Genomic DNA, 14,784 nt, shown 5'->3' on the forward strand with positions numbered 1-14,784 from the left:
ACATTTTAACCAAGGAGCTGGAACGTCTGAGGGAGTCTGTCAATTGCATCATATCTGCGTTACCCTCGGTTTCTGGGTTTATTTGGCAGAAACGCTTTACTCTTAGCAGTGTGCAACAAGTGTCACTGCAGCCGCCGACTTAACATACAGAATAACATCACAACATAATTATAAACACACTTAAGTTAAAATAAACAGAGCTGTGTTACCTCATACTCATGACCGGAAAAGGGGAAATGGCACCCGCGACTGTGTCCCATCATAATAAAAGTCCCGCTGCTTGCGAGCCGCGTGTTTGCGTAACAATCGCTCCCGCTGCCTTGCTCAGCTCCACAACACTCTGTCCTGCTCTGCTTCATACTACAGTAACGTTAATAACCGCATCCATGAACATGATTTCTGCCCCAGTCCTATTTACCACCAGCTGTGAGGTGAAGACCACATGTCCCAAGATTCTGAGCTTCATCAAACTACGCCTTTGTTTTGAATAAGCACCCTCTAGCGGGCGGAAAAATTACATAGTGCAGCTTTAAAGCATCAAATAAAGATTGTATCAGTTACATCATTACACCAGTAGGTGACGACAAGAAACTGTCACAAAAATAATTTGAGAGATTCATTCAAAAACGCTGATTTATGTAATGAAGTAATGATACAAGTGAAGTCTTTTTGAGAGAGTCATTAAATCAATCATTCAAACAGATTTTAATTTTTTTTAATGCTGCAATCAACATTTTGTAAAATGTTATTTTGTTTAGTTGCCTATTCAGGATTGTGGGAGAATTTATTGCGGCTGTACTAATGCATACACTAATAATGTCTTTACTAATAATCCAACAAGAACATGCAGGAGATCTTCAGAGTAAAACAATATAACAACCACAAAAAGATGTAAACAAGACCACTCAGAAAACTGAATAAACTGAAGGCTTAAATACACAGACTGAGCAGTCTGTGGAAACAGGAAACAGAAATGGTTTGTAAATTTGGAACTGTGAAAGCTAATAATCACAGGGAATTTTAGGCAAAGAAGAGGAACAACAGAGCCAAAGCACAATAGAAGAACAGGCTCTGAATAGAGTAACAAACATATATTTTTTTTCCAGTGTATTGTGATCAACTTATATCGATTTCTGTGTGGTGCAGCTATAATAATTCACTGAGATTTAGTTACTTAAACTAATTAATACGGTCTTAACTCTTATAGCTGGCTTTGGCTAACTAACCCACTCATGACTAATCCTTCCCTCCACCTGTTTCTTCCTCCGTCTTTCTCCCTTTCCGTCTCTCTGCCTATTTTGTTTCCTTCCCATCTCTACTGTTCACAGATCCACTACCTGATGATCCTGGCAGCAAACTGGGCCTACCTTAAGGGAGCATGTCAGCAGACTCATGCCTACCAGGACATCAAGACCAGGGATGATCAAGAATTGCAGGATGTGCAGTCACGCTCCAAGGAGGGTCTAAACTCGTACTCATAAACAGTTCTCTCTTCTCTGTTCTACCCCAACCTCGTCCTAACCTGCTCTCTAGATCACATCAAAACACACACAGACACACACACACACACACCACACACACACACACACACACACACACACACACACACACACACACACACACACACACACACACACACACACACACACACACACACACACACACACACACAGATACAGCCGCTTCAATTTCCTGCCACTTTCAGATGAATCACTGCGCAAACTAACACTGCTAAGAGGTGCGCTAGCCTGACTTTACATCATAACAGCAGTATAAGTTGGTTATAATCATGATGAAACACATTCAGGTTATTGAACATCTGTAACAAATGATGAGTGGAATCATCCCTGATACAGTTAATAGTGATATGATGTGTTTTACTCATCCGCTGGTATAAAAGTGTATGTATACTAGTAGTGTACCGTCATTTTTCAAGTATTTTTGCATTGGTGATGTATGTACAAGTGTAGCATCATGGTTATAACTGGGTTATGTTTGGTTTTATGATGCATTGTCTTGGTGAAGCGCTGCTTACATGATGGACTGTCTGCACTAACTCCTCACAAACATTTTGCAGGAACTTCCTTTTTGGTGTTTTATACATATATAAATATATATATATAAATGTGTGAAAGTGAATGAATGTTGTTGTTTTGTTTTTTTATTATGGGTGCCAGGTTGTGTATTGAAAATATCTGTTTACTTAGAATCTTTCTCTGGGCTCTCTCTGTGTTAGATATCTGAATTCACCTCTTTTTCAAACCTTCTTACTTTCTTTCTTTTTTTTTTTATTGAGGGGTGGGGGAATAATACCGGTTCTTGACAAATTGCACTAATCTTGTAATAGAAAGCAGGTTTATTAACACACACATGCACGCACGCACACACAGACACATTTGTTTTTGTGACATATGAGGACATTCCATAGGCGTAATGTTTTTATACTGTACAGACCGTATTTTCTATCCCCTTACACTGTTCCTGCCCCTAAACCTACCCATCACAGGAAACATTCTGCATTTTTTACTTTCTAAAAAAACTCCTCCTGTATAATTTATAAGCATTTTGAAAAGTGGGGACATGGCCAATGTCCTCATATTTCACCCTCTCCTTGTAATACCTATGTCATACCTATGTCATTATACACATTTGTGGCCTCATATGTCACAAAAACATGCCCACATACACACAGCAGTAAAAATATTTCAAATCTGCCAGTCTTGAGTATTATCTAGTACTCAAAACTCAAAAGGATATCCAGAAAACAGTATCTGACTTATCTGAAAACAGTATCTGACTATATATATATATATATATATATATATATATATATATATATATATATATATATATATATATATATATATATATATATATATATATATATATATATATATATATCTGTCAGGCAAAACAATTTAGATATCTTTGTTTTTGTGGAAAAAAAATGGAAAAAAATGACAAAATTATTTCCTGATAAAGTCTAACAGAAACTGCCCTCATCAGCCATACAGGTTTAATACTTTCCTTAAGTTTTGTTGCTAAATCTAGTTATTTTTCAGTCTACTAGAATTTGTTATTATGGCAAGATCAATGTTTACCATGAGATTTATGAAATGATTGTGACTCCTCTGTGTGAGTTATTGCTATGTGGACGTGGAACTTGGAAAATGGTTTGAATTTAGTCAATTTTTGAATTTAGTCAAATAATGCAGCCTTGTTTTTGCAGTGTATCTTTTTCCTAACTGGTCTCTCTCTCTCTTTCTATTACTCTTTTACAATATGACTCTCTTTTTATTGATCTGTCTTTTAACTGAAATAATTCTTCTCTGTAATGTCTCTGTAAATATAAGCATGTTAGTATTGTCCACATATACAATTGTTTTTACTATATGCCATTTCTTGCTGTATGTTAAATTCTGTTAAAGCGAGCTTACAGGAATGTGTCCATTAATCTATTTACCCTGTTTTTGAAAAGAAAATGTGTGCCTGGATGTTCTATTGTTCCCTCATTATTGCATGAAGGAGAGATATTTCATTTTGTTTTGCGGTAATTAAGTGATGTGTAGTACATTGTTATAATGGACTACAATTGACAGTCTCCCCCCTCCCCCAAAAACAACCCACTGTATGTTGATGGAAATTGTAGTCTTAGATGTTTCATAGTCCATTTTATTTGAGGTCAGATGTTTTATGAATCCTGTATAGTGATTTTTGTAACCTTCTCTAGTAAAATATTTTCTATGATCTATATGAACTGATTTGTGTTTATTATTAAAAAAAAAAACACCTGTGCAAAAGATACAAGATCATCTTCATATCTTTGCCATACTGCCTTATAATTTCACTGCATTGCAAGTAACATAATCATTTCTATTTCAAGTCTTTCTGCAGTTTGTGCATATTAAATGTGTATTTTTGCCGTAATTGCGCCACCTGGTGTAGGAATGTGTGGTCCTATTTTTGTTATTAAAAATATCTCGACATTGTCCTTAAAGGGATAGTTCACAAAAACAAAAAAAATTATCCCATAATTTACTCAACCTCAATCCACCCAAGGAACTATATGACGAATACAAGTATAGATACTCTTCCAAGCTTTAAAATGGCAGTGAATGGCAGTTCTTGTTTTGAAGTCCATTAAAGTGGATCCACATGGCTCTGGGAGGTTAATAAAGGCCTTCTGAAGTGAAGCGATGCGTTTGTGTAAGAAAAATATCCACATTTAAAACTTAACAAACTGTCATTTCTAACTTTCGCTTTTTGTCGCATTAGCGTTCACGAGACTGGCATTCCAGCGTATGATGCAGGCCTATAAGTTCCAGTAACGAACTTGGAAGCACAGAGAATAGAGCAAAACAATACTTTGATATCGCGAGATGTAACATATTCTTATTTTATTGACATTTATTAACCTACGGGGGCCATGTGAAGCTCTTTTATGATGGATAGATGGACTTTTATGGACTTTAAAAGAGAAACAGCCATTTACTGCCATTGATATTTTTTAATATAACTCAGATTGTATTCGTCAGAAAAAAGAATGTCATATAAACCTAGGATTACTTCAGGGTGAGAAAATCAATGTATAGTTTTAATATTTAGACGCAGGTAAGTTCCAGTGACATGTGGAAGCACAGAGGATATAGCAAAACAAAACTTGTTCTCCCGAGAACTAGCATATTCTTATATTCTCCTACGGCGTACGCTGGAACGACTGTCTCTCTTGAGCATACGACAGTTATCGGAAGTTACAGATTACAGTTTTTAAAGTTTTAAATATAATATAATCCTAGGATGACTGGAGGGTAAGTAAAACATGGGATCATTTTCATTTTTGGGTGAACTTTAACTTTTCGTTGTAGTAAATAAAACCGATAATCTATAATCAAATACTTTTAATTCAGTAATATTCAAATAAAATATTAACAAATACAAATCAAATGTAGCAAACTTGGATGAGCATGCAGGGTTATTATGAGAATTGTTTTGTAACAAAAATTATGCACAGATTTAAAAGGAAATTCACACCTAAATGTCTTAGCTCTGTTAGCCCACTCAAACTAAAGTACATATTTTTACAAATATGCTAAAAAAAAAAAAAAAAAAAAAAAAAAAAAATCACACTTCATGACATTTCAATACATCTTATGATGCAAGATTGTTAAATAAGACAAACAAACAATCTGTGCAAAAGGCACTTAAAGTAACACAGCATGTACCTTATTGTGGACTCGGAAAATGAGACAAAAACATTCTAGTGGTCGTGAGTGTAATAGCCGATGTTTATTTCTCAACTTTGAACAGAATTAGAATTAGTTGGCTGGAGGATCTCACAGATCCCTGTTTGGTTTACCAACATTAATAATTTAGATATCCTAAAAATCACAGAGGAAGGTATTCCAGTGCTTTAAAGTGATGGTAAAGGAATGCAAACCAAAGAGATTATTTTAAAGTTTAAACAAGGCATGTCATTGTGAAAGACTTTTCATTTATGTCCATTGTTCAGACCTGGACTAATGTTTGAGATGATATAGCTCTGCGATGACAGAAATGCTGTACCAAAGTAAGCATACCGCAAAGTTATTTCTGGCATCTGCTGTTTAGAATTAATGATGATGATGATGCACTTATTTGTTAGCACATAAGGAGTGTTATTCAGTTGTATTCATTTCATTAAAAAGCATCAACAGCACGAGCCGTTAGAACGCGGCTTTCTGCGTAGATCAACGGTGTCTGTGGGCAGCAGATGTTCTGCACGATCTTCAGACGCGAGCACACGCCTAACTGCTTCCTCGAAAGCAGCTGAGACATTAATGGCATCCTTTGCGCTTGTTTCAAAGTATGGATAGCCACCATTCTCTTGACACCACCTTTGGGCTTCTTCCATTGACACCTGACGCTCTGTCACATCTACTTTATTTCCTAGAACAACAAAAGGAAATTTCTCTGGGTCCCTGACATCCGCGTAGTATGCAAACTCTTTCGTCCAGTTGTTGAGGTTCAGGAAGCTTTGATTATCATCCACGCTAAATGTAAGCAGACAGCAGTCAGAGCCACGATAAAAGGGCGTTCGGAGACTTCTGAACCTCTCCTGGCCTGCTGTGTCCCAGATCTGTAGGGTAACCGTGTGGCCATCCACCTCCAGCTCTTTGTTAAGAAACTCTACACCAATTGTGTGGAATAGATGTGAATCAAACTTGTTGGAGACATAGCGGTTCATGAGGGATGACTTTCCCACGCCACCATCCCCCAGCAGAATCACCTTCAGCAAAGATGATTTGGTGGTCATGATCAAGAACTTTCATAGGCTACCTCACCTGCAGACCTGAAATGAAAATCAGGTACATAAGAATTAGCAAGCTTTAAAATGTACATCTTCTCACATTTAGAAGGTATACTCCTGAAGTTGACAATTTTAATACATCAGGTTTTGTTAAAAGTAGTAAAAGTAGGCATGTTGAGACTAGTATTGGAACATTCCTCATTTTCAGAGTCCTAAATACATTTGAATGCGATTGTGACTTAAAATCAAAGCTCAGTTCAAAATGTAATCTTTACTTTCGAGTTCCTGGTTAACTATTTTGCCCAAGACATTGTTCATCACACAAATACTTATTTGTGTACTGTCCTGTGATAGCAGCAGCTAATCCGAGCCCCGGAAGCGCCGATCATGTGAGACATATCTTCACGGATAGTCTGTCTTCATAGTATTAAAAACGAATGAATGAAAAAAACGAATCAAACATAATGCATACGTTTGACTTAATACGTTCCTAACCTTATACTTTTCATTACATAGATTACATGAGTCGAAAAAACGAACATTTGGAAGAACTGCAAATACAAGTTTTACAGTGTAAATCTAAACAAATCGCAAAACTGGGCTACTCGTGACGTATTTTAACAGCAATCATTTAACAACTCGACAGCGTTGGACGCATTTACAACAGAAAACGTCTTAGAATACGACATAGGTTCAAGAAGTCAAGCCCATTTTTACTCGATAGCGAAGTTAATCAATGGCAAGCTGAATGACTGTCACAAGCGACTGCTTTCATAAAGCAAATTGTCATAGGAAACGTACATTGTGGCAACTGCTAGAGAAAATGAAGTGGTGGCATTCCATTCAATCGCATGATCAAACCGGCAGATTGGGACGCTCTAACCGCGTCATCGTTGCTTTAAAGGTCCTGTCAAATTCTACACTTGGCATTTCGTACATGTAAAACATGTGTAGCGTTCGTTTAGGAATAATACATTAGGTCTACATACCGTTGAGAATTCAGCAATGAATGTCGAAGTGCTGAGTTAGCAGCGCCATTCCTTAAAGTACAACCAGCATCATCCACACACTTTATGGAGCGTCTCCAAGACATGGCGCCCCTGGGCTGGCCAAACAAGCTACTGAAGCTCATGACCGAGTACTCATTTTATAAGACGTCTAACATGCAATCAGTTATTAAAACAACATGGAAAAGAATCGAATTGTTTACATAACTAAGGGCAGCTTGATTCAGTAAAAAAAGATTTTAGTGTAAACGAAATATTCTCTTTGAAGTGCCTTTTCCCTCTATTTGGTTGGCATAGGATATCAATTATTAACTGTCTTCGATTGACGACAGCATTATCAGCTTGTCACTAACCAAATACTGTCCCTGCTTTTTTACAGAACACATTCTCTTATGTCTTGATCACAAACACACAGCATTATTAAATCAACATGTCACCATAAAACTCAGTTTTAGAGTGTGTTAGAACTTGTGTAAGAGGACATGAGAGGAATATAATCTTAAAGATTGCAGTCAATGTTTGCCACATCATGGAATGTTGTGATGAACAGCTTTACACATAGGCCTACATTGATAATATAACAGTTTACCCTAAGTTAAATCTCTAACTTGTCTGACTGCTAAACTGAATAGAAAGTTCAAGATGAGGTCAAATTCATTCTTAAAACATATCAAGAGTTAATTCCAGTTGTTAAATAGCTGTAAAAACGACAGCCCTGTCTATTGAGACAAAATATAATTTCCATGCAAATCTTTTGCATTTAATTCCAAATGTGTACATGCTTTAAACCAGAAAACAAACCTAATAGGTCAACAATATTTTTTTAAGTGAAAATATCTGAGGGCTTTTTTATTTTTTAAATTAAATATGCAGCCTTTAGCCTTTGGACCCATATCTTGGGCAGATTACCAGGTCACATGCTTTCTGCATGTGCCACACTTTTTGTCACATGTTTGCTGAGCTTAGACACAAGAACGCATTTTGTTCATGCTTGTATGGGTTGTGCTTCTCCTTTTTTTTTTTTTTTTTTTTGGCGATCTGAAAGTAAAATGACTGTTTCTCGTGCATTAATTTAGTTTAAGACTGAGGTCAAAGTCATTAAGACCGAGTAGAAAAGACCAAACTCCTGACCTCTGAAAGTTGAGTGGGAAAACAAAAAGGGGGGAAAAGTCTTACTTTAATAAAACATCATACATATTACACTAGAATGTTTTCAAACTAAATATATTTATTTTACCTGCATAAACCTTTATTTCAGATTTTAAAAAAATTAAGTTTAAAGCTTATTCATGCATATTCATGTTTATCAACTCAATCCTAAAAGTTTGAGTGAGATATAGGAAAGAGACTTAATATATTTTACAAAAAGGGTCGTTCCTTCAAATCAACCACATTTAAGAAACTTACCCAGCTCAAATTTTGATATTGTTAACATTTGGAGATTTGGAGCCAAATTACATGGGTGTAAAATGACTTAAGATGGCATCATTATTATTTTATTTTTACACATATATTGGTAGGTTTATTCGTAAAAATAACTATAGCTATAACTTTAACTATCTTTCTTGCATTATGTGGCAACAGCGAGTTTCAAAATTGTAAAAAGCCCTTCATGTGATTTTGCCCCAAGTTTACATGCCTGTCTCTCAAGAAGTAGTAAAGATCTCTTAATATCCTTTTATAATGCTTCTTTTTTTTTAAACAGTGTTTTATTTTGGTATCTATATTTTCAAGGCCTATGGTTCAATTACAGAGATACTGGGAACTCAATATGACTCTACATACTACTAACTGATAAACTGCATATTTTTAGTGATCAAAAACCAAATGTGGGACTTTAATATGGGTCACTTTTGTATAAACTACGTTACACAATAAGTATTTTTTGAAAAGAGACCTACATTTGGTTTTTGGAGCCACATTGAATCTCTCTTCCCCCTCACCCCCATAGCTTTCTTCTAATTTATGTATTTATTATAGTATAAGAAGAAGAAGAAAACATTTAGCCAAGGACTTCTGGCTAAACTGACATGGAATTAACCGAAAGTATGTTTGGGAAAAAAAGTAGATCACGGATAAATATCATCAAGTGTAAAGCCAGGGTGCAAGGTGCAACTTAATTTTTAATGGTTAATATCTTTTCAAAAAAATATTTTCTGAGTCAAAACATGAGGGTATAATGAGGGTTCATTGCACCAAACTGAAAGCCACAAGAAAGTTAATCTGACTGAAAAACAAAACAAAAAAACAACTGATTTAACTGTGAAAAGTTATCAATACACGCTTGCTCAAAGGCAAACCCAGTTGCTGTGGTACCACTGCTCTCCACAATTAGCACAGGTCATAAAAGTCATTGAATCATTATCTGCACTGCCACTCCGTACCCATGTGGGCAAGAACAGCATCCCCCGTGAGATCTGTGTCACCCTGCAGTCCAAACTGCCACAGCGCCTGCAGCGAACTTTATTGGTGGGTGTCCCTTCCACCGCCTCTGGTAACTGATGCTCACTGATGCCCAAAGTGGTGTAACCTTCCCTGAGCTGTCGAAGTTCTGCCCCTGCCATTTCCTCTGCAGACATCTGGGCAAATGTCTCTGGATTCAGGTGTCCTGACATAAGGCCTTGGCGTAGATGAGGGTTCTTTGGGTTCTTTAAGTTGGCCACCTTGCTCCTTATGCAGGACTTGTACTTAGGCTGGTTTCTTCCATAAAGAGCATGAATGTGTGCTTCAATGTCCTGAGCGAGGGCTTTGTGTTTGTCCATAGGATCGGAGTCTTTTTGCTGATTTGGGGTAAGTGCCTGGAGAATCAGCAAGATACATTTAGATCTCAATGCTGTGGAGTCAAGTGAAGTGCCGGGCGGATTTGTGTTTTGAGGAACCGAGGTTCTTAAATCGTCCTCTCTAACAGATCTATGTGACACTGTGGCTGGAGTGAAGCTTTCCTCCTCATGTTGTAGCTGAAAAGATTCTGCAGTGTCGTTTTCTGGACAAGAATTTTCAGAGGACAACTTATCTGAGCACACACTGTCTTTACATTCGTCCTGTTTTACATCCTTTGTTATATGATGTTGCTCTGTGTTGCATGTAAATGCTTGATTCTCGTTCCCCTTTTCATGTAAGTGCTGAGATCCACTGGGTACAGAGGGGATTTCCGAAGACACCTCAACATTAGGCAGGTTATATTTCTCTAGTTCTTTGTTCTCCCACGTGTATTTGTTATTATTTTTCAGCATAGGTGACCACTTGGACAACTTCTTCCATTTTGAGAGCAAATTCTTTGCTATTGTTTTAACACTCACAACTGGACATAACTTAAGTAGCTTATAAAGTACCATCACAATTTCTGTAGTCTGAATCTGCTCTAATGTGAGAGAAATGTTATTCAGATCAGTCAATAATGATACAATATTTTCATAGCTGCCATCATTGTGCAACTTTTCTATTTGTATAGCATAATTAATTATCTCTTTAGTATCCATGGCCTCTTATACATTAGACTAACAATAAATCAAGGAAAGTTTTTTAATCTAGTGCAAAAAATGTCGGCTTCAATGGCCTAGCCTATTAGGCTACATGCACACATTTGTTTATAAGAATAAACTGCCGCAAATATGAATAGAAGAATACATAAATCGCAGACTAACGCAACGCATTCACCTTCAAACAAACAAGTATCTTCTTGGTAAACCGTTCAGTAGTAAAAGCCTTCGAATTCGAATAAGAAAAGAATTCGCAAACCTTCCGCCATGTCTGAGATATTCCAATAACATTTTACACATAGCAACACCTATAGATGGCGTAGTTGCTCAACTTTTTCCCAAAAAATTTTGTTGTTGCCATTTTGCAGTCATGAGACACTTTTATCACATCATTAACAACAAGTTTAAAAATGTGTATATTTTCATTTTTAACTGCACTTTTATAACCATTTTATAATTCTAACATAATATAACACATACTATAATATAATAATGTTATATTAGCCTACGTAGGCTACATTGACATTAAAATACAACAATTATAAAACACAACATTGCTAGGTAGTTTCTAAAACTAAAACAATCTATCTTTCTTTTTTCTGAATACCTTATTCTATTTCTAGTTCTGTAATTGCTATTTTTATTTTCCTGCTAGTGGAGGAAATGGGAACACAAAAAAATCCTGTCTGCATTAGGCCTACCTCCCCTGCTCTCCATAAAGTTAAAACAAGATTAAATTTAAACAAATGTGCTTGAATTATCTTGTGCCTGATAAATGGCCCTTGATACAAAAAATACAAAAACAAATAAATGAATGTGTGTGGATATTTCTTGCAGTTCTTCGATGCTATAGTCTGGTTGTCTTTGATGCTGTTTTGACTTCAAGTTCTTTCTAATTTCCGGGAGTTGCAGAGAGGCCAGAGAGCATTTTATTAACCCTCAACTGATGGTCACACACAGGTTAGGCCTATCTGTGTCTTTTATGGAATATTTTATCTGGTTGCTAGTCTAAATTGGTAATTTGCTAGTCCAATCTCACCACTTTAAGCTTGTATGATCAAGATGTAGCCAAACATTCGGCTTAGATTTGATGAAACAGCTACACAGCAGTAGGGTAATTTTTACCTTTTTACTAAAATAGAGTGCTAATTATCAAGATTTTAACTTGTGGAACATAATATGTACATTATAATCGCATATTGCATCAAATGCATTCACCCATAACTGTTCTCTTCAATAGATCTTTCTTTGACACCATTGACCTAATGTATGGTGGAGCTTATTCTTTTCACAAAATGGTCACAGGCCATTTAGAAAAAAGAAAAAAAGTAATGAAAACTCTCACAGGAGGTTTTGTGATATCCGGAATGGGTCCTCAAGTAATATGATAGGGCAGTTTTTTGGCTCATACTTAGCCACAAATTATTCCTAACAACAGGTGTAACCTGAGAGTACAAAGCTTTAAAACAAAGAATTTGAAGTCTTTGAAACTTGTTTTCTTTGTTACTTACCACCCAGTGTTCCTATCTATTTAGACTTTTGGGTGGGGCTGCACCAACTCCCATGTAGCCTATTCCAAATCTACCTACAGGAAGAGTTTTTCTGATGTTTGATCTCCTTTAACAAAGAACAAAATGGGATCCCACTGTTGTTGGTATTTAATTGCTTATACACTCAACTTTGATTTTTAGAGAATGGATGGAAATTTACAGAGCTTTTGTTCTGTTATTTAGTTCATATACCACAAGAGGGGGATCAAACCTTAGTTTTTGTCCATGGTTTCGTGTTCAGAATCAGAAGGATATCAAAATAAATACTGTAATTTCCTGCTTGCTCTCATGTGGTATTCCAGGCAGAGGTTGGTTTATAAGTGCTGATCTAGAACCAGATGTCTACAAACTCTAAATTCTATGCTATCAACAAAACTGTTACACATTCCACTACAAAGATAGCATGTATTAACACGCCTGCACTTGCAGAAGATCATATAGTTGTACAGCTATGAAACTGCATGGCCTTTCCCCTTGAGTAACATTCTGCAGAAACGTACAGACAGAAGAGCAGAGTAGCACACCATTTATTTCCTGCAGATTATTTTAACATTGGTCTCATTTCCTCCTAGGTCTAGCTATCTTTGTTTTTAATGTACATTTCAGGATTGTATTAACAAATTAAACACAAATATGTAAGAACACTGCCTACACTATTTTGGATTCTTATACGTTATCAATACAATTGTGCTTTTTCCCTTGTATTGTAAATAGCACCCATTCTATAACATGTATTCATCTTGTCTTGTCATTGTTCTAAACAAGATGCCATAACTTAATCCAATAACCAGAGGAATTAGTATTGTATTACACATATTAGTAATTTTGTATTACACATATTAGGTGTTTTTCATGTCTCTTTCACACGATTATTGGTTTTATAAATGACTATTATGGGAGGCCGTTTCAGCATAAAAACGTTCCAGCCTTACTCGTCGTAATTATATTTTTACTAGTAACAATTCAATTAAAGAGCTCTATAATTAAATTTTTACTAGTAACAATTACAATTATAGAGCTCTATAATTGTATTATTACTAGTAACAATTATGATTATAGAGCTCTCTAATTCAATTGTTACTAGTAACAATTATGATTATAGAGCTCTCTAATTGAATTGTTACTAGTAACAATTCCAATTAGAGAGCTCTACAATTCATTTATTACTAGTCATATGTCTCCATTGACTTCCATTCATTTTTATTTATAGAGCTCTGTAATAAAATTTTTACTAGTAACAATTACAATTGTAGAGCTCTCTAATTGAATTGTTACTAGTAACAATTGGGATTATAGAGCTCTCTAATTGAATTGTTACTAGTAACAATTGGGATTATAGAGCTCTGTAATTCAATTGTTACTAGTAACAATTACGATTGTAGAGCTCTCTAATTGAATTGTTACTAGTAACAATTGAATTACAGAGCTCTTCAAATGATTTATTACTAGTAAAAATACACATTAAGGATATGTGTAATTGCAGAGCTCTATACTTGAATTACAGAGCTCTCTAATTGAATTGTTACTAGTAATAATACAATTAGAGAGCTCTACAATCGTAATTGTTACTAGTAACAATTGAATTACAGAGCTCTATAATCCCAATTGTTACTAGTAAGAATTCAATTAGAGAGCTCTACAGTTGTAATTGTTACTAGTAACAATTCAATTAGAGAGCTCTATAATCCCAATTGTTACTAGTAACAATTGAATTACAGAGCTCTATAATTAAAAATGAATGGAAGTCAATGGAGACATATGACTAGTAATAAATGAATTGTAGAGCTCTCTAATTGGAATTGTTACTAGTAACAATTCAATTAGAGAGCTCTATAATCATAATTGTTACTAGTAACAATTGAATTAGAGAGCTCTATAATCATAATTGTTACTAGTAATAATACAATTATAGAGCTCTATAATTGTAATTGTTACTAGTAAAAATTGAATTATAGAGCTCTTTAATTGAATTGTTACTAGTAAAAATATAATTACGACGAGTAAGGCTGGAACGTTTTTATGCTGAAACGGCCTCCCATAGACTGTAAGAGTGTGCTTACACATCTATGTGGTGGAAAAATGCTGTGGACTTTAACCTTATTAAGCGAGATAAGACAGTCTAACTAGTTTATCCCGTATTTAGCCCTAGATTTTGTGCCTGATTAAGATGAGAGTAAATCCATTGTTGTTGCTGATGTTGATGCTGATAAGTGTGAGAACATAGATACCCCCTCTAACCGTTAGAATCAGTCTCACAGACTAGAACATTAACGTTCCACAGCCTCTTTTCCAAATGGCAAATGGTTTATCAAGATTCTGTTTTCATTCAAAGTTGTAAATCAGCAATGAAATCTCACAATCTTTCAATCTCAAAACAATTGTACATTTTTCTTAAATTAAATGAGCTCAAATCACATGAAAATGTGTAGGCTATTTTTTTTATGGCAGACTAACTTGCTTAT

General features: G+C 35.5%; 3 protein-coding genes across 8 annotated transcripts in view; 1 reads left to right on the top strand and 2 right to left on the bottom strand.

The window, feature by feature from the left end:
• Positions 1-2,817, top strand: part of gpm6ba (glycoprotein M6Ba) — a 75,479-nt gene extending 72,662 nt beyond the window's left edge. For 3 of the 4 annotated variants that reach the window (XM_067441554.1, XM_067441556.1, XM_067441553.1), the window contains one exon: positions 1,329-2,817. In XM_067441554.1, the coding sequence (XP_067297655.1) occupies positions 1,329-1,481 (153 nt within the window). In that variant the 3' untranslated portion in view covers positions 1,482-2,817. The remainder of the gene's footprint in view (positions 1-1,328) is intronic. The other variant, XR_010904756.1, reaches the window with a different exon arrangement.
• A 2,454-nt stretch (positions 2,818-5,271) lies between these two features.
• Positions 5,272-11,034, bottom strand: LOC137073255 (ras-related protein Rab-9A-like). Of its 3 annotated transcripts, none has more exons than XM_067441565.1 (2): positions 10,951-11,034; positions 5,272-6,328 (listed from the first exon to the last, which is right to left on the bottom strand). In XM_067441565.1, exon 2 carries the CDS (start codon positions 6,290-6,292, stop codon positions 5,687-5,689), a length of 606 nt encoding a protein of 201 aa, XP_067297666.1. In that variant the 5' UTR covers positions 6,293-6,328; positions 10,951-11,034; the 3' UTR covers positions 5,272-5,686. The 3 variants fall into 3 exon arrangements, with proteins under 3 accessions (XP_067297666.1, XP_067297664.1, XP_067297665.1); XM_067441563.1 differs by lacking the exon at positions 10,951-11,034 and adding an exon at positions 7,276-7,760; XM_067441564.1 differs by lacking the exon at positions 10,951-11,034 and adding an exon at positions 7,088-7,202.
• Positions 8,697-10,954, bottom strand: LOC137073249 (transcription elongation factor A N-terminal and central domain-containing protein). The gene has a single exon (XM_067441545.1). The coding sequence runs from the start codon at positions 10,770-10,772 to the stop codon at positions 9,582-9,584; it is 1,191 nt and encodes a 396-aa protein (XP_067297646.1). The 5' UTR covers positions 10,773-10,954; the 3' UTR covers positions 8,697-9,581.
• Positions 11,035-14,784: the final 3,750 nt, after the last annotated feature.

This window comes from Pseudorasbora parva, chromosome 4, assembly GCF_024679245.1.
Source record: "Pseudorasbora parva isolate DD20220531a chromosome 4, ASM2467924v1, whole genome shotgun sequence".
NCBI lineage: Eukaryota > Metazoa > Chordata > Actinopteri > Cypriniformes > Gobionidae > Pseudorasbora > Pseudorasbora parva.